This window comes from Delphinus delphis, chromosome 14, assembly GCF_949987515.2.
Source record: "Delphinus delphis chromosome 14, mDelDel1.2, whole genome shotgun sequence".
NCBI classification, from domain to species: domain Eukaryota; kingdom Metazoa; phylum Chordata; class Mammalia; order Artiodactyla; family Delphinidae; genus Delphinus; species Delphinus delphis.
The window spans coordinates 41,925,895-41,952,102 of NC_082696.1; the positions used below are offsets into that span (position 1 = coordinate 41,925,895).

Here is a 26,208-nt window from a genome sequence, read left to right on the forward strand (position 1 = left end):
TTAGAGCCTTTGACATAAGTGACCCCATGTTGTTGTTCATACTCCTCAAGAGGCCCAACGGACATCCACGTGGACACGTGGAACAGGCAGGGAACGGTCTGGGCTGGGGATGCAAAAGTGAGTCGTCAGCATGAAGCTGGTGTTTAAAGCAGTGCGAGTGAGTGCAGATAAAAAGGAGAAGCAAACTGAAGGCGGAGCTGTGGGAAGCTCCAACGTTCAGCGTTGTGCGTGAGTAGGAGGGTCCAGTAAGGGACACCAGGAAGGAGTGGCCTGCGTGGACTGTGAGGTGCGGGGACGCCAGGCGAATGTGGGCCACAAACTTCAAGGGAAAGAAGTGCTTCAGGAAGGAGGCTGCGCCAGTGCTACTGAGAGGTGGTACAGATAAGATGTCTCCCTGGGGGAGGGGGTGGGAGGGACCTGCTGCCTCGGCAGGCGGGATGGGGCCTTTGGAGGAGTCAAGGACATTTCCCCGACTACGTCTTTCTACCTCCAGAGCAAGTTAGTACTTCTTCCGTTTTTGTTTTGTTTTTCTTTTCCTCAGACCAGTGTTACTGTTGGGACTACACAGGGGGAATCTGTCTGTCACGCATTTCCCGAACCAAAGGAGAGCCTTGAATGTGGTTGGCGTTGGTTTCCTAAGCTAGCTGACTTACTCGTTACAACGTAACCCATTCTATACTTGGATGCAGAGTCACTTCATTCCTCTCCCACATGCTTCTTTTCACTGGATTCTTGCAGGTGCCTCCTCAAAGGTTTGGTGAATTTGAACCGGTTTCTGAGATATCATAAGACATCTTGTTCCATAGTGTATCTTCCGTCTTTGGAGTCAGGCACACCTGGGTTTGCAGCCCGGCCTCATCACTTGCTAATTGGGTAAACTTGGCGATTTTATATCACCCATCCGTGCCTCTATTAACTAACTCATCAAGAAAAGAAAAAACCTGGGATACACTTTACAACCCACCCCATAGGGTTGTTCTGAGGACTCAGTGGGACAATCGCTACAATGCCCATTGTCTAGCACACAGTAGAATGAATTATATCAGTTATAGCTTCAGCTACATAGAAATCTGTAACAGATTCAAAGAAAATGCAATGGCTCCCCTCAAATCTTGAGCCAGGATGCTCCAAGATTGGCAACGGGCAAAGGTCTCCTTAAAGGGAGAGCCCTTGAGATCTGACACTTTTCACTGAGCTGCGTCTTCCCCTTGAAGATCTGGTACTACTTACTGTAGCTCCACATTATCCCCCAAGTGATGGGAGAGTCTCTATCCATTGTCAGTATCAGAGGACCAGGGCTTGATTTTATAAAGGGAGCAACTTGTTTCCATTATAGACGCAAATGGAAAACCTGGGTTGGGCCTGTTTGGGGGCTTTCATTTCTCTAACTTAAAAAGGCATTCATTGAAATCATATCCTAAGCACAGGTCTAGTTGCATCCAGGAAGGAGGAATGTAGTCTAACTGCTTTGTTCTCAAACATTATCTTGTTCTGAACCACATGTGGTATGGGATGCGGCAAAATTGATGTCTTTGGTCTTATTATCAGCTGCCCTTGGGCTTCTCAGAGAAATCTTGGAGGCCTGAGTTCACAGCTCTGCTGGAGATTGACAGCTGGAATAAGATGTTCAAATGAGGAACACATCCCATTAAGGTAAAAGTAGACACAGCTGCTAGGTCGAGCTGCAAAGGAATAGAGGAGGAAGGATTTTCAAATTTACTTTCCTGGAGAAAACCATCATCTTGTGTTCATAATAGGACATAATCTGTAAGCAAGTGGCTGAAAGGTGGTCTCAGGTTCCACGTAGAGGTAGGTTTTGGAATCCCCTCTGGTGGGTCGAAATAAGAGCATTATCTGGAGCAACTCTGGGCTAATAGAAGGAGACCTAGATCATTTCAGTTAACTTGGATTCCCTTACCGTGTCTTTTTTTTTTTTTTAACATCTTTATTGGAGGATAATTGCTTTACAAGGTGTGTTAGTTTCTGCTTTATAACAAAGTGAATCAGTTATACATATACATATATCCCCATATCTCCTCCCTCTTGCGTCTCTCTCCCACCCTCCGTATCCCACCCCTCTAGGTGGTCACAAAGCACCGAGCCGATATCCCTGTGCCATGCGGCTGCTTCCCACTAGCTATCTACCTTACGTTTGTTAGTGTATATATGTCCATGCCTCTGTCTCGCCCTGTCACAGCTCACCCTTCCCCCTCCCCATATCCTCAAGTCGGTTCTCCAGTACGTCTGTGTCTTTATTCCTGTCTTACCTCTAGGTTCTTCATGACATTTTTTTTTTCCCCTTAAATTCCATATATATGTGTTAGCATACGGTATTTGTCTTTCTCTTTCTGACTTACTTCACTCTGTATGACAGACTCTAGGCCTATCCACCTCATTACAAATAGCTCAATTTCGTTTCTTTTTATGGCTGAGTAATATTCCATTGTATGTATGTGCCACATCTTCTTTATCCATTCATCCGATGATGGGCACTTAGGTTGTTTCCACCTCCGGGCTATTGTAAATAGAGCTGCAATGAAAATTTTGGTACATGACTCTTTTTGAATTTTGGTTTTCTCAGGGTATATGCCCAGTAGTGGGATTGCTGGGTCATATGGTAGTTCTATTTGTAGTTTTTTAAGGAACCTCCATATTGTTCTCCATTGTGGCTGAACCAATTCACATTCCCAGCAGCAGTGCAAGAGTGTTCCCTTTTCTCCACACCCTCTCCAGCATTTATTGTTTCCAGATTTTTTGATGATGGCCATTCTGACTGGTGTGAGATGATATCTCATTGTAGTTTTGGTTTGCATTTCTCTAATGATTAATGATGTTGAGCATTCTTTCATGTGTTTGTTGGCAGTCTGAATATCTTCTTTGGAGAAATGTCTATTTAGGTCTTCTGCCCACTTTTGGATTGGGTTGTTTGTTTTTTTGTTATTGAGCTGCATGAGCTGCTTGTAAATTTTGGAAATTAATCCACTGTCAGTTGCTTCATTTGCAAATATTTTCTCCCATTCTGAGGGTTGTCTTTTGGTCTTGTTTATGGTATCCTTTGCTATGCAAATCTTTGAAGTTTCATTAGGTCCCATTTGTTTATTTTTGTTTTTATTTCCATTTCTCTAGGAGGTGGGTCAAAAAGGATCTTGCTGTGATTTATGTCATAGAGTGTTCTGCCTATATTTTCCTCTAAGAGTTTGATAGTTTCTTGCCTTATATTTAGGTCTTTAATCCATTTTGAGCTTATTTTTGTGTATGGTGTTAGGGAGTGATCTAATCTCATACTTTTACATGTACCTGTCCACTTTTCCCAGCACCACTTATTGAAGAGGCTGACCTTTCTCCACTGTATATTCCTGCCTCCTTTATCAAAGATAAGGTGACCATATGTGCGTGGGTTTATCTCTGGGCTTTCTATCCTCTTCCATTGATCTATCTTTCTGTTTTTGTGCCAGTACCATACTGTCTTGATTACTGTAGCATTGTAGTATAGTCTGAAGTCAGGGAGCCTGATTCCTCCAGATCCATCTTTCGTTCTCAAGATTGCTTTGGCTCTTCAGGGTCTTTTGTGTTTCTATACAAGTTGTGAAATTTTTTGTTCTAGTTCTGTGAAAAATGCCAGTGGTAGTTTGATAGGGATTGCACTGAATCTATAGATTGCTTTGGGTAGTAGAGTCATTTTCACAATGTTGATTCTTCCAATCCAAGAACATGGTATATCTCTCCATCTATTTGTATCATCTTTAATTTCTCTCATCAGTGTCTTATAATTTTCTGCATACAGGTCTTTTGTCTCCTTAGGTAGGTTTATTCCTAGATATTTTATTCTTTTTGTTGCAGTGATAAATGGGAGTGTTTTCTTGATTTCACTTTCAGATTTTTCATCCTTAGTGTATAGGAATTCCAGAGATTTCTGTGCATTAATTTTGTATCCTGCTACTTTACCAAATTCATTGATTAGCTCTAGTACTTTTCTGGTAGCATCTTTAGGATTCTCTATGTATAGTATCATGTCATCTGCAAACAGTGACAGCTTTACTTCTTCTTTTCCGATTTGGATTCCTTTTATTTCCTTTTCTTCTCTGATTGCTGTGACTAAAACTTCCAAAACTATGTTGAATAAGAGTGGTGAGAGTGGGCAACCTTGTCTTGTTCCTGATCTTAGTGGAAATGGTTTCAGTTTTTCACCATTGAGGATGATGTTGGCTGTGGGCTTGTCATATATGGCCTTTATTATGTTGAGGAAAGTTCCCTCTGTGCCTACTTTCTGGAGGGTTTTTATCATGAATGGGTGTTGAATTTTGTCAAAAGCTTTCTCTGCATCTATTGAGATGATCATATGGTTTTTCTCCTTCAATTTGTTAATATGGTTTATCACATTGATAGATTTGCGTATATTGAAGAATCCTTGCATTCCTGGTATAAACCCCACTTGATCATGGTGTATGATCCTTTTAATGTGCTGTTGGATTCTGTTTGCTAGTATTTTCTTGAGGATTTTTGCATCTATGTTCATGAGTGATATTGGCCTGTAGTTTTCTTTCTTTGTGACATCCTTGTCTGGTTTTGGTATCAAGATGATGGTGGCCTCGTAGAAGGAATTTGGGAGTGTTCCTCCCTCTGCTATATTTTGGAAGAGTTTGAGAAGGATGTGTGTTAGCTCTTCTCTAAATGTTTGATAGAATTCACCTGTGAAGCCATCTGCTCCTGGACTTTTGTTTCTTGGAAGATTTTTAATCACAGTTTCAATTTCAGTGCTTGTGATTGGTCTGTTCATATTTTCTATTTCTTCCTGATTCAGTCTTGGCAGGTTGTGCCTTTCTAAGAATTTGTCCATTTCTTCCTGGTTGTCCATTTTTTTGGCATAGAGTTGCTTGTCGTAATCTCTCATGATCTTTTGTATTTCTGCAGTGTCAGTTGTTACTTCTCCTTTTTCCTTTCTAATTCTATTGATTTGAGTCTTCTCCCTTTTTTTCTTGATGAGTCTGGCTAGTGGTTTATCTATTTTGTTTATCCTTTCAAAGAACCAGCTTTTAGTTTTATTGATCTTTGCTATTGTTTCCTTCATTTCTTTTTCATTTATTTCTGATCTGATTTTTATGATTTCTTTCCTTCTGCTAACTTTGGGGTGTTTTTGTTCTTCTTTCTCTAATTGCTTTAGGTGTAAGGTTAGGTTGCTTTTTCGAGATGTTTCCTGCTTCTTCAGGTGGGCTTGTGTTGCTATAAACTTCCCTCTTAGAACTGCTATTGCTGCATCCCATAGGTTTTGGGTCGTTGTGTCTCCATTGTCATTTGTTTCTAGGTATTTTTTAAATTTCCTCTTTGATTTCTTCAGTTATCACTTTGTTATTAAGTAGTGTATTGTTTAGCCTCCATGTGTTTGTATTTTTTACAGATCTTTTCCTGTAATTGATATCTAGTCTCATGGCGTTGTAGTCGGAAAAGATACTTGATACAATTTCAATTTTCTTAAATTTACCAAGGCTTGATTTGTGACCCAAAGTATGATCTATCCTGGAGAATGTTCCATGAGCACTTGAGAAAAATGTGTATTCTGTTGTTTTTGGATGGAGTGTCCTATAAATATCAATTAAGTCCATCTTGTTTAACGTACCATTTAAAGATTGTTTTTCTTTATTTTTTTTGTTTTGGATGATCTGTCCATTGGTGAAAGTGGGGTGTTAAAGTCCCCTGCTATGAATGTGTTACTGTCGATTTCCCCTTTTATGGCTGTTAGTATTTGCCTTATGTATTGAGGTGCTCCTATGTTGGGTGCATAAATATTTACAATTTTTATATCTTCTTCTTGGATTGATCCCTTGATCATTATGTAGTGTCCTTCTTTGTCTCTTCTAATAGTCTTTATTTTAAAGTCTATTTTGTGTGATATGAGAATTGCTACTCCAGCTTTCTTTTGGTTTCCATTTGCATGGAATATCTTTCTCCATCCCCTTACTTTCAGTCTGTATGTGTCTCTAGGTCTGAAGTGGGTCTCTTGTAGACAGCATATATATGGGTCTTGTTTTTGTATCCATTCAGCCAATCTGTTTCTTTTGGTGGGAGCATTTAATCCATTTACATTTAAGGTAATTATCATTATGTATGTTCCTATTCCCATTTTCTAAATTGTTCTGCGTTCGTTATTATAAGTCTTTTCCTTCTCTTGTGTTTCTTGCCTAGAGAAGTTCCTTTAGCATTTGTTGTAAAGCTGGTTTGGTGGTGCTGAACTCTCTCAGCTTTTGCTTGTGTGTAAAGGTTTTAATTTCTCCATCAAATCTGAATGAGATCCTTGCTGGGTAGAGTAATCTTGTTTGCAGGTTTTTCTCCTTCAACACTTTCAATATGTCCTGCCACTCCCTTCTGGCTTGCAGAGTTTCTGCTGAAAGATCAGCTGTTAACCTTATGGGGATTCCCTTGTGTGTTATTTGTTGTTTTTCCCTTGCTGCTTTTAATATGCTTTCTTCATATTTAATTTTTGACAGTTTGATTAATATGTGTCTTGGTGTATTTCTCCTTTGATTTATCCTGTATGGGACTCTCTGTGCTTCCTGGACTTGATTAACTATTTCCTTTCCCATATTAGGGAAGTTTTCAACTATAATCTCTTCAAATATTTTCTCAGTCCCTTTCTTTTTCTCTTGTTCTTCTGGAACCCCTATAATTTGAATGTTGGTGCATGTAATGTTGTCCCAGAGGTCTCTGAGACTGTCCTCAGTTCTTTTCATTCTTTTTTCTTTATTCTGCTCTGCAGTAGTTAGTTCCACTATTTTATCTTCCAGGTCACTTATCCATTCTTCTGCCTCAGCTATTCTGCTATTGATCCCATCTAGAGTCTTTTTCATTTCATTTATTGTGTTGTTCATCATTGTTTGTTTCATCTTTAGTTCTTCTAGGTCCTTGTTAAATATTTCTTGCATTTTGTCCATTCTATTTCCAAGATTTTGGATCATCTTTACTATCATTATTCTGAATTCTTTTTCAGGTAGACTGCCTATTTCCTCTTCATTTGTTAGGTCTGGTGGGTTTTTATCTTGCTCCTTCATCTGCTGTGTGTTTTTTTGTCTTCTCATTTTGCTTATCTTACTGTGTTTTATGTCTCTTTTTTGCAGACTGCAGGTTCATACTTCCTGTTGTTTCTGATGTCTGTCCCCAGTGGCTAAGGTTGGTTCAGTGGGTTGTGTAGGCTTCCTGGTGGAGGGTCCTAATGCCTTTGTTCTGGTGGATGAGGCTGGATCTTGTCTCTCTAGTGGGCAGGTCCACATCTGGTGGTGTGTTTTGGGGTCTCTGTGGACTTATTATGATTTTAGGCAGCCTCTCTGCTAATGGGTGGGGTTGTGTTCCTGTTTTGATAGTTGTTTGGCATAGGTTTTCCGGCACTGTAGCTTGCTGGTCGTTGAGCGAAACTGGGTGCCGGTGTTGAAATAGAGATCTCTGGGAGATTTTTGCCGTTTGATATTACGTGGAGCTGGGAGGTCTCTTGTTGACCAGTGTCCTGAAGTTGGCTCTCCCACCTCAGAGGCACAGCACTGACTCCTGGCTGCAGCACCAAGAGCCTTTCATCCACACGGCTTTTCATCTCATAACAGCTGCTAGGTATCTGTGATTCTAACAGAGGATTAAAATGCTGGTGACTTCCTTTTAAAACACATCGTGACTTGGAGCCTGCTAGCAAAGAGATTTCTTTCTAGAAGAAACCCACTTGACTCTTCTTGAATTATGGTTTTCTCAGGGTATATGCCCAGTAGTGGGACTGCTGGGTTGTATGGTAGTTCTATTTTTAGTTTTTTAAGGAACCTTCACACTGTTCTCCATAGTGGCTGCATCAATTTACATTCCCACCTACAGTGCAAGAGGTTTCCCTTTTCTCCACACCCTCTCCAGCATTTATTGTTTGTAGATTTTTTGATGATGCACATTCTGACTAGTGTGAGGTGATATCTCATTGTAGTTTTGATTTGCATTTCTCTAATGATTAGTGATGTTGAGCATTCTTTCATGTGTTTGTTGGCTGTATATCTTCTTTGGAGAAATGTCTATTTAGGTCTTCTGCCCATTTTTTGGATTGGGTTGTTTGTTTTTTTGATATTGAGGTGCATGAGCTGGTTGTAAATATTGGAGATTATTCCTTTGTCAGTTGCTTCATTTGCAAATATTTTCTCCCATTCTGAAGGTTGTCTTTTGGTCTTGTTTATGGTTTCCTTTGCTGTGCAAATGTGTTGAAGTTTCATTAGGTCCCATTTGTTTATTTTTGTTTTTATTTCCATTTCTCTAGGAAGTGGGTCAAAAAGGATCTTGCTGTGATTGATGTCATAGAGTGTTCTGCCTACGTTTTCCTCTAAGGGTTTTATAGTGTCTGGCCTTACATTTAGGTCTTTAATCCATTTTGAGCTTATTTTTGTGTATGGTATTAGGGAGTGTTCTAATTTCATTCTTTTACATGTAGCTGCCCAGTTTTCCCAGCACTGCTTATTGAAGAGGCTGTCTTTTCTCCATTATATATTCTTGCCTCCTTTATCAAAAACAAGGTGACCATATGTGCATGGGTTTATCTCTGGGCTTTCTATCCTGTTCCATTGATCTATATTTCTGTTTCTGTGCCGGTACCATACTGCCTTGATTACCATAGCTTTGTAGTATACTCTGAAGTTTGGGAGCCTGATTCCTCCAGCTCCGTTTTTCTTTCTCAATATTGCTTTGGCTATTTTGGGTCTTTTGTGTTTCCATACAAATTGTGAAATTTTTCATTCCAGTTTTGTCAAAAATGCCATTGGTAGTTTGATAGGGATTTCCTTGAATCTGTATATTGCTTTGGGTAGTAGAGTCATTTTCACAATGTTGATTCTTCCAATCCAAGAACATGGTATATCTCTCTATCTGTTTGTATCATCTTTAATTTCTTTCATCAGTGGCTTATAGTTTTCTGCATATAGGTCTTTTGTCTCCTTAGGTAGGTTTATTCCTAGATATTGTATTCTTTTTGTTGCAATGGTAAATGGGAGTGTTTCCTTAATTTCTCTTTCAGATTTTTCATCTTTGGGGTATAGGAATGCAAGAGATTTCTGTGCATTAATTTTGTATCCTGCTACTTTACCAAATTCACTGATTAGCTCTAGTAGTTTTCTGGTAGCATTTTTAGGATTCTCTCTATATAGTATCATGTCACCTGCAAACAGTGGCAGCTTTACTTCTTCTTTTCCTGTCTGGTTTCCTTTTATTTCTTTTTCATCTCTGATTGCTGTGGTTAAAACTTCCAAAACTATGTTGAATAATAGTGGTGAGAGTGGGCAACCTTGTCTTGTTCCTGATCTTAGAGGAAATGGTTTCAGTTTTTCACCATTGAGAACAACGTTGGTTGTGGGTTTGTCATATATGGCCTTTATTATGTTGATCTTACTGTGTCTCGACTTGGCCTCTTTGTAGGCACAAAGTTTTGCCGGCACCCATTTTTTCTACCTTGGCTGAACATGTGAGATGAGCTAGGTCTGTCAGGAGTCCTGTTTACATCTGTCCATTTGCTGCAAATGGGCCAATTGAAGGCAGAAGCTGGATTGGAGCAAAACATCTGACTTTCACCAAAATTTTATTTAGTTTGATTTTGGGGGGCCTATATTTATTGCCTTATTTTTTAGATTTTCAACTCCAGTATTAATACTTTTACTTATTACTCTGTTCTTCTAAGGATAAAGTGTATAAGACAAGAAAACCTTTTAGTTCTTTGTCATAAGGATAACACTGAATTATTTGCTATATATTATTATCTCCACATTATCTTCTTGGTCACAACTTCCTCTCAAGAACCTTTCATTGGATGAATAAAAGAATAGTGTAAAAAAAATTTTTTTTAAGTGTTGGAAGTGAAAATGCAAGAGAAAGAGAAATTGAGGAAAGTAAGTTCATTCTGCAGGATGGATGGCATAAACCAACTCCACCAGCAGTAAAACATTTCACAGTGTTTTGCTAATATGGGAATATTGATGTATGGTGTTGACAGGTAAGGACATTAGAAAAATAATAATTTTAAATTAAAAATATGCAATTTTTAAATCATTGTAATTTAGGACCTAGACTATTTTCATTTAATGAACATGCAGTGTGATGTTAAAAAATCTAATTCTATTCTAATTTTTGAAGCAAATGTGCATATAGCCTAGGCACAGTATCTGAGATACAATCATTCATGCTCTGTAGAGTTTTGTCCTTTTCTTAAATGATTTTAAAGACGAAAGATCAAATACAGTTGAGTTCTAAAGTAAAGAAAACCATTTTCCTGAAATTCTCAAAGAAGCAGTGAGCAAGAATGAATTAATGAAGTAGAAAGGCCAAGCTAAGAAGATGGCAGCAGACGTGGATGCTGCCGTGAAGCTAGGTCAGTCACTTCAGGAGGAGTAGACAGAAGTAGTGTGATGCCCAAACTCGGATGCTGGTACAATCACATTAGAAACAGATGGGAGTTACGTTGTACCCTAAAGAAGACTTTCTAATTTATCATGATAATGTAAATAATCAAAATTACATTAGTACATAAAAATCTATTCCTTTACAATGTCAAGAATCAAGGAAAGGAGATTGTATTATGAACAGAAGCAATCCATTCGACCAACCACAGGAGAAATAGTAAAAGGGTGTTTTCACCCCATTAACCCAGGAGTAGAGGGTGGTGATCCCACAGAGCCCTGAGGGCTCTAAAGAGACTCTGGTGCCTCCGGGCAGACAGGGGCAAATTTTGCTTAAAAAAATTGAAAGCTTCAGTTACCATGATCTCTTGTTCAATGACTTTTATTTCCCCCCATCCTTGCATTCTAGGGGCCACTGGACTGAGTGGTTTCTGTTGTGCCAATAAGGAGGAAACTAGAAGCTTCTTCACCTTTGAGTGCAGTCGGGTCTTCATTCAATGGCAGGTAACTTGTTTCGCAAGGGTGGTGGCCTCACTAGTGATGCTGACCTGCCAGGTCATTGGAGAATATAGGAGTGAGGGCTAGTGGGTGTCTGGGAGTTGGAAATCCCCCCAGGGATTTGGGAGTATCACAGGCAAAGCCAGTCCCAAGGACCCCTCTTACACTTGTATGTTGAATAGGAGTAGCAGAGGGAGAATTTCCCGTCTGTGTATTCGGCTGGATGGATTCAATCCAAAGGGCAAAGGCAGTCTAGCTTGGGCATGTACTGGGTGCTTTTCCTTTCTTTTCTTTTTGGGATTCCACTTCTGGAGTTGGTTGGAAATAGGGATCCTCCTAAGGACCATTTATCCAAGCTGCCTAACAAGCTGCCCCGCCCCTGAACGGGAAGCATCTGCATTAGCTCTCTGACACTGGTTTCTGGTGATCACAGAGCAGGCTCTTTTACAGAAGTACCACACACTATATTGTTATCTACCAAATTTTGCCAGTGATGAACAAGGCTATAGCTTCTCCAGGCTAAACATCTTTTCTTCAACTAAACCATCTCCACCCTTAGATGCCATGACATGACTTGAGATTTTGAACGGAATGGTCACCAGTGTTCCCGCTAGCTCTCAAATTCTGTGTCTAAGCTTGTGACTGAAATGAAGATGAACTTCACAGTTGTTTGGAGGTCATAATTATGAATTGAAAACTGAATGTCAAGTGAAGTCTCAGTCTTCAACTACGACACCAAACTCCTCACATTAAGTTGTCCTCTATCCCTGACAACTTTCCTTTTAATTAAAATGCAGCCTGATAGGCAGAATCACGGGGCCCATAAAGCAGTTATGTGATTTACTCAACCATTTATGCATGAGTGACCTATTTAGCTTTTAAAATCCTATTTAATGCCCAAAACTGTATTAGAGAATTCAAACAAAAGCTCACAGGGAGTCCCATAATGAGACTGTTTTTTTTTTTAACATCTTTATTGGAGTATAAGTGCTTTACAATGGTGTGTTAGTTTCTGCTTTATAACAAAGTGAATCAGCTATACATATACATATATCCCCATATCCCCTTCCTCTTGAGCCTCCCTCCCACCCTCCCTATCCCACCCTTCTAGGTGGTCACAAAGCACCGAGCTGATCTCCCTGTGCTATGCTGCTACTTCCCACTAGCTATCTATTTTACATTTGGTAATGTATATATGTCCATGTCACTCTCTCACTTTGTCCCAGCTTACCCTTCCCCTTTCCTGTGTCCTCAAGTCCATTCAATGAGACTGTTTTGATTGTTCCAGTGATTAGCCCATTTCCTCCCTCTTTAATAATTTCATTTAGAAAAGTAGTCATTTTAAGAACAAGCAGATTTTCTTAACTGCTTTTCTAGTTTAGTGTGAAATTGGCAAGTGGCCAACCATCTGTGAAACTGCAATTATTACTACTACTTAAAATTTATCAAACCTCTTCAAGTACTATGGAAGTAATTCTCCTCACCTACCTGCAATGACAAGGGCAAGAAAGGCACGAATAAGACCCAACATTGCACAAAAGTAGGTATCACCCCATGTTTCAACCTTTTAGCCCCAAATCCCAGAAATGGCATTTGTGGACACTGTTGGGGGAAATGTCAGGTGCAGAAGGCTTTTGACCCACCGCCATGAGGCATGTGCTCTTCAGCACCTGGGGATCTGCTTCTTCCTCCCATGAGGAATTCATGCATGCACACATTTATCCGTTACTCAGCATTTCTTGAAATGGATGGGTGTGTTGCCCTCGAGTGTAATTTACTTCTGAATAATTCCAGCAATACTGCTTCCTTTAGCCTCACATTCTCTCTTGCTTTTACTTTTTTACACATTTAGCAATGACACAGTGGTGAAGATATTCGAGATGTTACCACTGGAACTTCTCTCACTTCACCACCCCTGACCTCAGACGTTTGGGAGGAGAAGCCTGAACAGTAAGATGAGAACCTAGACCGGGGCTGCCCCCCAGGAGTGGAGAATCCAATAACAGCCTCACCACTGCAGGCAGGTGGTCATCCTGATGTTTTAACCTCAGACAGCGACATCTAGCAGCCCAAAGACATAGCTATCCACAGTGCTGCCAAGTTCCCAGGGTCGGGGATGTACTGGTGTAATGCCTCTTAAAGCCAGTGTGGCCACACAGCCAGGTTCGCCTGCAACAGTCTGAGTCTATGGACCTGTTGTCCAGGCATAATTACTGAGTGCCTGCTTGACGGGTTGGATAATGAATTACACAGCCTATTTACTGCCTGACTGTAGCATTCTCATCTATTTGGTGACATAACACATTCTCAGCCAGTGCGATCACTGTGGGGTAATGAGTTCAGGAAGATTACTCCCCGTTGTGTAAAAAGTAATATTTATCTTTATCCATCCTGAAATTATCCTTCAAGCGTTATGGGATGGTTCCCAGCTCTAACGCTGAGGCCTGGTGAACAAGCTCATTTTCATGCTTTTATCGATTTAGTCATATTACACCAGGCCTTTGTCTATCCAGATGGAAGCCCCTAATTTTAGTGTATTCCCAGGGACCTCCCCACTCTGATCATTAGTTTTCCCTGTTAATCAGGTTGCAGTGTCGTTTGGAGGCGACTTGCCTGGCTGTCTAAAAAGTGACACACAATGCCTTGTCCTTTCAGGCACTAATGAAAGGCCATCTGGTAGGTGTGGGGCTTTCCAGCTGTATTATAATTTTTTTTGAATTAAACATTTTTGACCACATAGAGAATAAAGGACAGAGACTGAGTAGGTGGCCCAGAATGAGTCCTCTGTTTATGTTCACAGAAAGAAAAAAGAAAAAGAAATTTAAAAAATCGAAGAAAAAAGGAAGAGAAGAAAGAAGAAAGAAAGATCAGTGTACATAATTAAGAAGCAATGTTATGCATTCAAAAACACCATTTGTAAGTGAAAAAAGAACTTCACTTTGTTGTTTTTTATCCCAGGGTCAACCTGAAGGAGTAGACTAACATTTTAAGGGTTTGTTAAAAAATTCAAGGGTGGTTTAATTGGACCTCGTGATGCCTTTCTTTCCAAGAACAGGAATTTTACAGAAAAAAGTACTTAGTTGTAGAAGGAAAAGGGGAATATTTTGTAATAGAATATCTTAGCCTTGTACTTTGTATTTCTGATTTAGAAGTTAGATTCCGTTAAAAAAAAAAAGACGTGAGAGCCTTCCATGAGCAAGGTGTTTCGTGGGGCCTGAAAATAGATCAGCTGGATTTGATTTCAGTCCCTATTACTGCAGATATTCAATTTGTTTTCCTATGGAACATCAAGACAATACAGTACTTACAGCTCACTTGCTGAATTTTACTTGTTTCTCTTTTTCTTCATGCTAATAATCACAAAAACCATTCAAGTACTGCCTTAGCTTCCCTTTGCAAGAACTTCCAAGCATTTAGGAAACCCAATTCTTTCTCTTAAGAAAATGATAATTCACTGGGAAGGCAGGCTAAACATGACATATATGTTTATTAGGTATACTATGTGGACCCCAATAATTTAGAATTGTTGGACACTTAGACACAGACTGAGTTGAAGTTCAACTGTATTTCATCTATGATCAAAGAGTTTACTAAAGAAAAATAAACAATACTTTAGAGAAAGAGTTACATTTCTCAAGGAAAAACTTTTTTAAAACTGAATCACTCTGTTTAAACAAATTATTTATGTGACGTGCAGTACTGTTCTACTTATAAAAGCAGATCACAATGGATCTCTACTTAAGAGCCCTGTATAAAGGCTGTGTGCCACTCCTTGCTCCTTTTTTCCCTTGAAAAATGACTGTTTTCCTTTTAAGATTTTAAATATATAACTCGGACACACAGTCTTTTTAGCTCATTTAATTTTTGAGGTCTGATTATGAACATAAATGACAAGAACATGTAAATTTATATACAATCGTTTCTCGGTACTTAAAATTACTGGGTGACTGCAGTTCGTGGAGAAGTGACCATGACAAGATGCTGTGTAAGTTCAGAGCAGAAACACAAACAGTCCTGCTTTATAAATGTTAATGCTCTTTCTTTGTCTGGCATTGTGCTGAGGGCAGCTTACACAAAACTTTCTTCTTTATGAGAAATTGTTTCTTGGGGGTAAATTTATAATTGTCCTACATGTGTTTTAAATGTGGGCTTGGAGGTTGTAGCCCCAGAGCCTTCTTAAGTACCTAGATAAATAATTAATTTTGCAAATTACAAATGTGTTTAATTTGGCTTTTCGAAGCTACAGCTCTGAGACCAACTGTGCCCTTCCTAATTTGGAAATATTTTCTTTCTGGTTTTTACTTTGACATGTACCCTGCTATCTACTTTCGTTGCTATTTCTAGCATCCCACAGGAGCTGCTTCCCTGGTTGTCATAGTGCAGACAAACACTCAAGAAAACCAAGAACTCTGTGCTTTCATAAAGCATTTATTTTTATTTGAAAACATTATACAGGCATTACATTGCCACAGCCAGTCCATAGGGGAGCATGCAAATATCAAAAATGGAGAGTTTGTTCAACTTATCGGTGTCAATTTCCTTTTTGGTTCATATTTTCCATTTGCAGTGTCTGGATTAGTGTGCTTTGTTACGTGGCTTGACAGTAGAATCCTACCCATGGGGTAAAATCTGTACTGGTAGCTAGCTGGGGACTACTAAATGGTTACAAATCAAAAACAAACCCAAAACAAACAATACTACACTGCTTGTCAGAAGGTTAATAGCACAAGTTAGCAATACCTAAACTAAACATTGAAACATTTTCATGGGACACAGTGGTGTAAATTTTTCCATTGCTTGTTCTACCTGGTTGTGTATTTCAGAGTTCGGAGCTGTGGGAAAGCGTGACCAAGGCGAGCAGTATCCCCAGTGCAAGTTGTCATTGAGTAAGTGAGGACCACCACTTAGGAGAGCTAAGGTTTGCTTACCCAACCAAATTCTAGACAAATTGCTAAAGTCTCATGTGTGGAGGAGAGAGTGGTTGGTGGTGGATTGAAAAGCTGAAATTTTTGCTGGTGTCTACTGAGGTTATGAAATTTCAGAAACTCAAACAGCTAGAGTTTATGATGTCCTACCCCCATTTCCTACCCCACTCCCAAAGGATCGATGTTTTTACACGGAAAAAAAGTTTGTTTCTTGCTATTTTCTTTTTTCCCCGAAGGATCAATCTGGAACTCCTGATCTCAGACGATTCAGTACGTTATCAGCCTTTCTAAATGGAGAAGAACCAACACAGTGAGCTACCCCAGTGACATGAAAATCTTGTGTACAAGGACATTGGATGGTAAAGGGTATACAGTGAATTCACCTTAACATTCACACTTGGTTTCCATACAGTGGAGTCAATTAAAATAGCCTAGAAAATAATTCAGATGGCAACTTGTAGCCATCCACTGATTTGCAAACCCTTTTGAAATTTAAATTTGAAAAAAATTCCCAGTCCACCGAGTCGACTTGGAAATACTTTCATCCACTTATTTCTCATAAGACTTTACTAAGCGTCTACAAATTAGTGTCATAAAAATGAATAAAAAAGACTAAAACATTTGGCTTAAAATAAATACTAAGAATGCAATAAATCAAGCAAATTATGCAAACCAAAGGAATGTAAACACAAAAATAAAACCACAGTCTTTAAAGGTCTTCAGATCTGAATGGACAAAATATCAGAGAAAGGTATTTAATTGGTTTAAAAGGTAGCAGAGAGCAAACATTGGCAAAGCTCTTTTAACTTGATATAGCTTTAATGGTGATTTTTTTTTCACTGAAAATAAAACGTGTTTCTAAGGGGATTGAACAGAGATGAGCACAAAATCTGCATGTCAGAAAAGATAGTTTGTCTGCTCCAACTCCAAGGGCAGGACTACCTGTCCTGGGGTAGAGGGCAGGCAGAAGTGTCACATGGGTGCTGGCGGACAGCATGGGATGCTTCTGCCAGCCGTATTTAGGCCTTGTTCAGGCTACTATGGAAATCCTGACTAAGCTGCGATCTGTTCTCTACCTTACAGAGACCCCTCTGATGTTTTGCTTTGCTTGCTTAAGATGTATTGATTTGAATTACCCCAAACATTTATTTTCCCGTTACAAACCCTGTAACTCTATCGAGGATCTTTTCGACTCGTACTGAAGCCAGCCAAAGGTAAAGACTATTGCACATACTGACATGTAGAATCTATTGTAAATCATAGAGGTTTGTGGTGTTTCTTGATTTTCTGTGTTTGAAGAAAGGGCTATTTTAAGGGCAACAAAATTAGACCGGTGACACACCCCTCAAAGCCTTATCGGGACCCTGTAATATTCTCTGTATCCGTAAGAATGTTGTGTGATATATTCCGCTATTGAATGGATGCCAAATATGACCACAGTGCCAGACTTTTTCATTGGTGGCATTTTTACCACTACAGAATGGCCAGTTCAATCAAACGATCGTCAGAGACTGTTCCACACCAGCACCCCGACTTTGTTGGGAGGCCAAACAACCAATGACACTCCACAGTAAAGGTAATTTCCCATGCTGGTGTATTTCAAAAAGGGTGTCACACAAGAGGGCAGAGGACCATGGCTTTTTCCAATGCCTTGATTGATTTCCATATTATCACTAAAGGAATCTAGGGGGAAAAAGGAAAACCAATATAGTTTTTGAAGAGGGAACATAGGGAGGAGCAGAAAGATTTAAAAAAATGTATTGCCCTAAGCACAAACAATATTATTTCTGGGGTTTCCCATAAGCCGCAGAAACGGAACTTTCCTTATCCTGTTATTACAGGGACTTGATTAGCAGAATCATGTGGCACAACAGAAAGGCAATGGCCTGGAGTAATCAGAGATTGAAATATAAAAAGGCTAAAATGTTTGTTTTATATCTATTCCTAGAATAGAGAATTATATGGTCTGTTGCCACTCCCCACAAGGGTCACAGCACAAAATACATATTGAGCAGGCAATCCAACAGGTAACAGAGGAAACTGCGAGCCCCCAGGTCCCTAGGATAAGGAAGTGTCATAGGGTGGAGCTCCTGTGGCATGCAGCACTCAGAGACTGTGCACAAAAATAAAGTGTGATTCTTAAAAAGTGACTTGCCATAGAAAAGTGGGATTGATGTTAACTACATGTGAGTGGGTCTGGTGAGAGTTCCCATCAGGAGTACAAAAGCTCCTCCTGGAAGTCGGTGTAGTAACAGTAACCGTAATAATACAAACAATAATACTTGCTTTTGATTCAAACATTTTCACAGTAATTAATGCAGGGGGGTTGTGACCCGGATACACACTAGCTAGGCATCTCCCCAGGTCAGGTGGATCAGAGCCTGTGTCTCCAGGGATGTTTAGCTTATGCCTTTTACAGGCTTTCAGATTCGCTACCTTGCAGTCCACCTGTGTAAACCGCACCTAATAAATACCTTTCTCTATGTACAAAACAGAGATGACGGGCGGACACACGGCTGCGGAGGTGTCCTCAGTGGGCTGGGAGGGTGTCATCCTAGGCCACACGAACGTGGGGCTCGTCTTCAGTCTCCTGGCCCAGGCTGGTATAGGTGACTGAAGGCTCCACCTGAGCTGTGGCTGGTAAGTCCACGACGGGTCCCGAAGGATTGCGGAACTGCTTGTAAACGCGGGGGTCCTGGGCTATGTATGTGGAGGTGGAGGAGTAGAGCACCAGGCCAAGGAGGATGGTGAAGAAAGACAGGAGATAAAGTCCTGAAAACTAAACAACACAACAGCCAAGTCACTTAGCAGCCAGAGCAGAAGCACTTACCCATGAATGAGGCACAGAGACGGGAGCGGAGCCGTGACGGGCAGCTTGATGAGTCGGCCAAGGATCTTGATGGAAGGTGAATGTTCTCTTCTACCCTGTCTTGGTCTTACTGATTCTCCTTATCTTTTTTCTTGACTCTGTGGCTAACACAGAGGAACACTCAGCTAATATTCCCTAAAGCACCCATCTGAGTACCTGATGTGAGAGAGAGTTAGTTAATCACGAATTAAAATACAAGTTAAAAGCAAATACTCTCCAATATCACTCAACAAAGAGTTGGTTGTTTGTGACTTCATTAAACACGGAAGAAATAGAGATATTCCACTTAAGGTTGTAATGAAGCCATAAACACCGAGTCCCTCACTGACACAGCTGCATCAGGCACTTTTGTTTCACCTTAATCCAATTCAGACACTTTGTCTTCTGAGTAGGAATTGTTATTGACTTTGGTAACTGTCTTTGCAAGATTAGATTATCCTTGGATAGAAAGAAATAGTATAACATTTCATTCTTGCTCCATTAATCTAAAAACAAAACCAAATAGGGATGGATATATAGTGGTCTGTTCCTAAACTACTGCTCGACAACTCATAGAGTTTTGTGGTGAAAAAATAGAAAATATTGGTGTATACAACTTCCCCGAGAATTTACATATGTTTTTGGAAAATACTACACCTTCTGGGCCTTCTTGAGTAGTTATTCTGGAATTACTTGAGTAGTTAGTGGGGGAGAGGGAGGTAACAGTATGAGTGTTTCCATTTCTGTTTCATACATTCATTCACTCCTTCATTCAACCAATAGTTTTCTTCTGTGTCTTCTCTGTATTAAACTTTGAACTATGTGCTGGGGAAAGAGAAATGAAAACATATGGTCCTTACCATCAAGGACTTAATAGTCTCAGTGGAGAAACAGAGGTACAGATAGATTAAAACAATGCAATGCACTTATGGCCTACCAACTCCCATTGTAGTTGACAGCTGTTGTCCCAGTCTTGACTACATCTTGCATCCATTGGGAAAAAAGGATCAATTTGATTTTCCTATTTTATTTTTTTTGCTCATACTGTCAAAGAACTAAAAACTGGTTAAAAAAAAAAAAAGACAAAAATTAATTGGAAGCTGGAAGAAAGGAAAACAGGAAAAGGATCCAGAGAGTCTATAAAGTTAAGTTGCAATGTTATAATAAAGAGTTAAAAGGTGGCTATGATGCTCAATAATAGGAAAGGCGGTTTTGAAAATGGCACTTAGAAAAAATATTCCTGTGGTTAAAAGTTCCTGCTATGATGTTTTGTTTTGTTTTTTTACCTCTCTGTCTCTCTGTCTCTTTCTTTAGCAGCAGCAAGGTAGTTAAGACTAAAGATCACTTTCTGATTTTCTACAGCACTCCTCACCCTGTGCTATAAGTCCTTTATCCTTCACACTCATATGATAATACTTTCTCAGATGGATTTGTATACTAGACTCAGCTTGTAACAGCTTCACTTAATTAGCTTGATTAATTCAGTTTTTCCCAGTGAAAATAATTTTTTTCTTTATGAATTTGTTTGTCAAACAAAATGGTAGCAAAAGAAAACCACTAACTCAGGACTGCTGTATATGATCTCAGAAAACTTATTTACCCCCAAATTTGCTTCCTGAAGTTCTACATTCAAGAGCTTCATCCTTTACCTGAAACTTTGGCAAATGAAATGAGTTTGTGCCTAACATTAGCAACATTTCAAATATTTTGTTAATGACTCTCATTTTCAGAAATCCTCTCATGCGCCTCCAGTTTCCAGTGAGAACTCTTCAGGTCTTGGGTGTGAGGCCGCCCCTGTTGCAGCAGATGAAGGTCGAGAGATTAAGAATGGGGCTCTGAGATTAGAACTGCATTATAACCACAAACAGGATTCAAATCTAGCCCCCCTCCTCTCTGGCTGTCATTGTGGACAACTTTTTTCAAGGTCCACGTTTCCTTATCAGTACAGTGGGGATAAGAATTGTACCTACTCTATAGAGTTGTTATAAAGATAAAATTAGGTAAAGCACGTGAAGCACTCATCCTACTGCCTACCTTGCAGTGAGTGTTCAACCTACATTGGCTCCATTGTTATTATTATTACAGCACTATCTTATCATCAATGACCTTACATACAAGACTGTTACAATACTCTTAGATGATCATTGATGAAATTGCCTTTCTCCTATAGTCCCTTGACTATGGGACTCTGTCTTTCTTGACCAGTGTCAAGTGCAGAGCCTGGCATAGTGTAGGCATATACTAAGTGTTATTTGCTCTTTGTTTACATTTTGAATGAATTAATGAATTTAATTCAAGTTTCATACTAAAGAAAGAAACCATAAAAACATCAGCCTGTACCAATAGTGTATTTCAAATGTTTTAGCTTTCAACTCAATCCAACGTTATCTCTCATACATAAAATGCTAAACAAAGACTCCTTGAAAGGGAAGTCATAGCACTGATCCTTAATCATTGACTCCAAAAGTCATCTTCAAACCTGTGATCAGTTAGAGGAGAGTGATGATGAATTGGGAGGAGCAATGTAGAAGGCAAGAGTCTGGGTAGAAGATTGTAGGCTGCTGACCAGAGGACTGGCAGAGGAAGTTTCATAAACTTGGGGTGGACAGGATTTGGCAACTGAAATAACGTAGAGACAGGAAAGGATCTGATACAGGGTATGAGAAGGATTTGAATTCCTCTCAATTTCTAATTTTGGCTCCTATATTCTGACTTGATCAATATGACAAAGATTTTAATAGCCATTTTTTGTAAAGCTAATGCCTTTGTCAGTGTAAAAAATAATACCTGAATCAATCATTTTTGGGGCATGGAACTATCAAGTTGAGTGATAAAACCACTACAAACTGTTTTCCTGGGACACAGCTTTAGAATGACAACACATACCTTACTTACAATGCATTTCCATTTAATCATACAGAATTCACTCTAAAATTGTTCAAAATACAGACAGAATGGAATTTTATATGACAGAGGCATCTTGGAAGTCACCCAAGGGGTTTTATTAATAGTCGGTAGAGAAAGTTTTCATTTAACACACAAACCTAAAATGGGAGCAGTAACGCAAGCATTAGATTAATCTGGAGAAATACTGAATGTTAAAAATAATTACAGAAAGGCTTTGTATTTTAAAAAGTAAGAAAAAGTTTCATTTTTCTCCTCTTTATAGATTGACAAAAAAGAAAATTTAACAGGGGTAACTAATTGGATGACCCTCAGCTCTGGAAGCTGCACTTATCCTGACAGGGCAATTATTTAAAAAAACCAATCAATCAAACAAAAATCCTGTATATTCTAGGCTGCTTAATTTGTTTACTGCAAAGAAATACTCATGCCTAGTTCCTGGAAAGCCATCTCCCGGTGACAGATAAGGTGAGTCTCAGGTAGAGGTTTGCTGCCTCCCTTTAAGAATACGGGCTGCTGTCTGAAGTGTACTCCGTGGTCCTCACTGCAGTCAACTGTAGCCCATCAGAAGATGCTGTGTGTTTGGTGCTGCACTTTTGCCTGCATTTTATCTGACTTGTAATTTTGAGAAGCTGAAAAAGGATGCACCCTTTCTCACTACCCCACTGTACACACGACTGACTTTTCTCTTGCCTTTTTCCATCTTGACGGGTCTCACTGCTAGCAAGGATCAGAAAGCAGTTGCTGTACATAAGGAGAATGTCTGCGTGTTGCTTAAAGCAATCTGACTGGGACACGAGCCATCATTCAGAATGGGGTGGCTTGGAAGACTGATGATAAATCTGCACCAAGCTCTTTAACCTCCCACTAGGGATGAAACCTAGCTCTTAGCCAGCTGGCATCTCAATATAATTACTAGTTAGCGAATGGGACATTCAGCACATCAGTTAGGGACAGATCAAATTTTCATTTTAGTTTTGGTATTAAACATCTAAGTCGAGTTTTAATAAACGAATGACTTGAATGGGCCTAAATCTATACAAGTAGAAAACCACATGGTTTGAAAGCCATTTCAAAGTATATTTACAAATATATCAACTATACTATGTGGGGAAGAGGGCAGTTTTTAAGGGAGGTATTCTTTTTTGGGTTGACTAAAAGATGGCAGGGGTAAGCAGAGGAGAACGTGGGCCACCGCAGAGAGGCGTGAGGTAGGGCATGAAGTGACTGTGGGTTAAAGCTCTACTTTCACTGAATGTGTGTACCAACTGCCTCTACATGGAGGGCCTGGTTTTTCCTTCTTTCCCGGACAGTGCACGTTAAAAGAGGCCTTTTATGGTGTGTGCCTCTGTGTGACATGGCTTTTACAAGGTTCCCGATGTTAGACTGGCTGCTTCTGCTCAGTGACTCCACTTGGGCCTATTAATGACCAGAACTAATTTTGATTTAATAGGTAATGAAAAGTTAAAAGATTGTCTTAGTTCTTAAAGAGAGATGTATGGCAGTTCTGTCACCAAGAAAAACAAAGGTTCGTTGGAATCAGAAACGATGTCGCTTGTGAGAGGTGGAAGAAAGACATGGAAAAGAGCAGTTGGTGGGTTTGCTAGGAAAGTGGGGTTCAGGGGAATGAGACTTGGGTAAAGCTCCTGAAGTTATCTGAGAAGAAGGGGAGATTTAGATTTAAATCCAATTTAGGTCTAACTTGGAGAGCTAAGGAAGCTCAGAGAAAATATAATTGGAAGGAAGGAGAAAATAAGGTCAAATTAGAAAGAAGATACAGGCAAAGAAAATTTCTCAATAGCTAGGAGGAAACAGGACTGAAAAACTTGGAGAGCCCCCTTCTCCCATATAATTCTTTTCTAAATTTACCCAGCACGTATTTTTCTCTATTTGTCTCTCTCTTTTAGTGTATACACACACGCACGCACGCACGCACGCACGCACGTACGTCTATGAGCCACTACTGCTGACCTGATAGGATCCGCCTTCTGAACTTTTCTTGAGAGAAGCTGAGTAGCCTGAAAGAACACCACCCCTGAAGGCTTCTCATGTATAGCAGGTGAGCAAAGGAGTTGAAACTGGTCTCTCAACTGCATAAGGAAGCTTCTCAGAAATAAATTGAAGGATATTTCTAATTTGCCTTAGACATGGCTTTTGACGTGGAAGGAGTTCACGTATACAAAGGACATGTGGCCACAATAATGATTTCCTTTCTAGTTCTTATTCAAGTTTATTCTTTTAAACAGACACAGATGTAATCAAACCTTTCCACATTTTAAACTCTTTAGCAGAAAACATCTGAGAAGGTAGAGTCTGGGAATCTACAAATTTAGCAGTTGCTTCAGAAGTCAATGCAGTCATGGGTAAGAAGAACCATGAAAGCAGTGACTGGTCATTCCCAAGGTTATATGCACAGGCTGGTAAAGGTGAGGTTCAAGAGCTGCTGGGAAGAATTTCCATGTAGAGAGACTGGCCTGGCAATTTCAGCAGCAAGTTATGCCTGGGAAAAATTAGACTTTTAATTAAATTTGGGAAACTGTCCTGAATACTCTGCAGTGTAAAACAAAGTGTCTTCTCCCCTGTACTACCACACTCCATGATATAAAATGCACATATAAAGCCAAATCAACTGGCACATCTAACCAAGATTTCTAGACTAAAAGGAATAAATAAGCCCAATTCTGTTTCAAACAGAATCAGATTACACAGTTTGGAGATCTTAGGTACCAGGGTAATTTAAAGACACATCAGTGACAAAGTTAAGCAAAATACCAATTAAAAGAATGAATCGGGAGTGGTGGCTCAGCTGTTTCCTCTGCCATGTGGATGAAAAGCTCTTGGTTCTCCAGCCAGGAGGCAGGGCTCTGCCCCTGAGGTAGGAGAGCCAACTTCAGGACACTGGTCCACAAGAGACCTCCCAGCTCCACATAATATCAAACGGCGAAAATCTCCCAGAGACCTCCATCTTAACACCAGCACCCAGCTTCACTCAACGACCAGCAAGCCACAGTGCTGGAAAACCTATGCCAAACAACTAGCAAAACAGGAACACAACCCCACCCATTAGCAGAGAGGCTGCCTAAAATCATAATAAGGCCACAGACACCCCAAAACACACCACCAGACGTGAACCTGCCCACTAGAGAGACAAGATCCAGCCTCATCCACCACAACACAGGCACTAGTCCCCTCCACCAGGAAGCCTACACAACCCACTGAACCAACCTTAGCCACTGGAGACAGACATCAAAAACAGGAGGAACTACGAACCTGCAGCCTGCAAAAAGAAGACCCCAAACACAGTAAGATAAGCAAAATGAGAAGACAGAAAAACACACAGCAGATAAAGGAGCAAGATAAAAATGCACCAGACCTAACAAATGAAGAGGAAATAGGCAGTCTACCTGAAAAAGAATTCAGAATAATGATAGTAAGGTTGATCCGAAATCTTGGAGATAGAATGGACAATAGAATGGACAAAATGCAAGAATCAGTTAACAAGGACCTAGAAGAACTAAAGATGAAACAAGCAACGATGAACAACACAATAAATGAAATTAAAAGTACTCTAGATGGGATCAATAGCAGAATAACTGAGACAGAAGAACGGATAAGTGACCTGGAAGATAAAATAGTGGAAATAACTCCTGCAGAGCAGAATAAAGAAAAAAGAATGAAAAGAACTGAGGACAGTCTCAGAGACCTCTGGGACAACATTAAACGCATCAACATTCGAATTATAGGGGTTCCAGAAGAAGAAGAGAAAAAGAAAGGGACTGAGAAAATATTTGAAGAGATTATACTTGAAAACTTCCCTAATACGGGAAAGGAAATAGTTAATCAAGTCCAGGAAGCACAGAGAGTCCCATACAGGATAAATCCAAGGAGAAATACGCCAAGACACATATTAATCAAACTGTCAAAAATTAAATACAAAGAAAGCATATTAAAAGCAGCAAGGGAAAAACAACAAATAACACATAAGGGAATCCCCATAAGGTTAACAGCTGATCTCTCAGCAGAAACCCTACAAGCCAGAAGGGAGTGGCAGGACATACTGAAAGTGATGAAGGAGAAAAACCTGCAGCCAAGACTACTCTACCCAGCAAGGATCTCATTCAGATTTGATGGAGAAATTAAAACCTTTACACACAAGCAAAAGCTGAGAGAGTTCAGCACCACCAAACCAGCTTTACAACAAATGCTAAAGGATCTTCTATAGGCAAGAAACACAAGAGAAGGAAAAGACCTATAATAACGAACCCAAAACACTTTAGAAAATGGGAATAGGAACATACATATCGATAATTACCTTAAATGTAAATGGACTAAATGCTCCCACCAAAAGACACAGATTAGCTGAATGGATACTAAAACAAGACCCTTATATATGCTGTCTACAAGAGACCCACTTCAGACCTAGAGACACATACAGACTGAAAGTAAGGGGATGGAAAAAGATATTCCATGCAAATGGAAAGCAAAAGAAAGCTGGAGTAGCAATTCTCATATCAGACAAAATAGGCTTTAAAATAAGGACTATTAAAAGAGACAAAGAAGGACACTACATAATGATCAAGGGATCGATCCAAGAAGAAGATATAACAATTGTAAATATTTATGTACCCAACATAGGAGC

At 39.7% G+C, this 26,208-nt stretch overlaps 1 protein-coding gene and 1 long non-coding RNA gene across 2 annotated transcripts in view; one reads left to right on the forward strand and one right to left on the reverse strand.

Annotated features, from left to right (window-relative positions):
- Positions 1-208: 208 nt before the first annotated feature.
- LOC132437296 (uncharacterized) lies at positions 209-12,854 on the forward strand. The gene is made up of 3 exons (XR_009521998.1): positions 209-372; positions 10,804-10,898; positions 12,745-12,854. It is a non-coding gene; the product is annotated as an uncharacterized lncRNA (long non-coding RNA).
- Positions 12,855-16,308: 3,454 nt separating this feature from the next.
- The window catches only part of SLC35F1 (solute carrier family 35 member F1), a 425,543-nt gene continuing 415,643 nt past the window's right edge, over positions 16,309-26,208 (reverse strand). Inside the window, exon 8 of the mRNA XM_060030038.1 lies at positions 16,309-18,596. Within this exon, the coding sequence (XP_059886021.1) occupies positions 18,372-18,596 (225 nt within the window). The 3' untranslated portion in view covers positions 16,309-18,371. The remainder of the gene's footprint in view (positions 18,597-26,208) is intronic.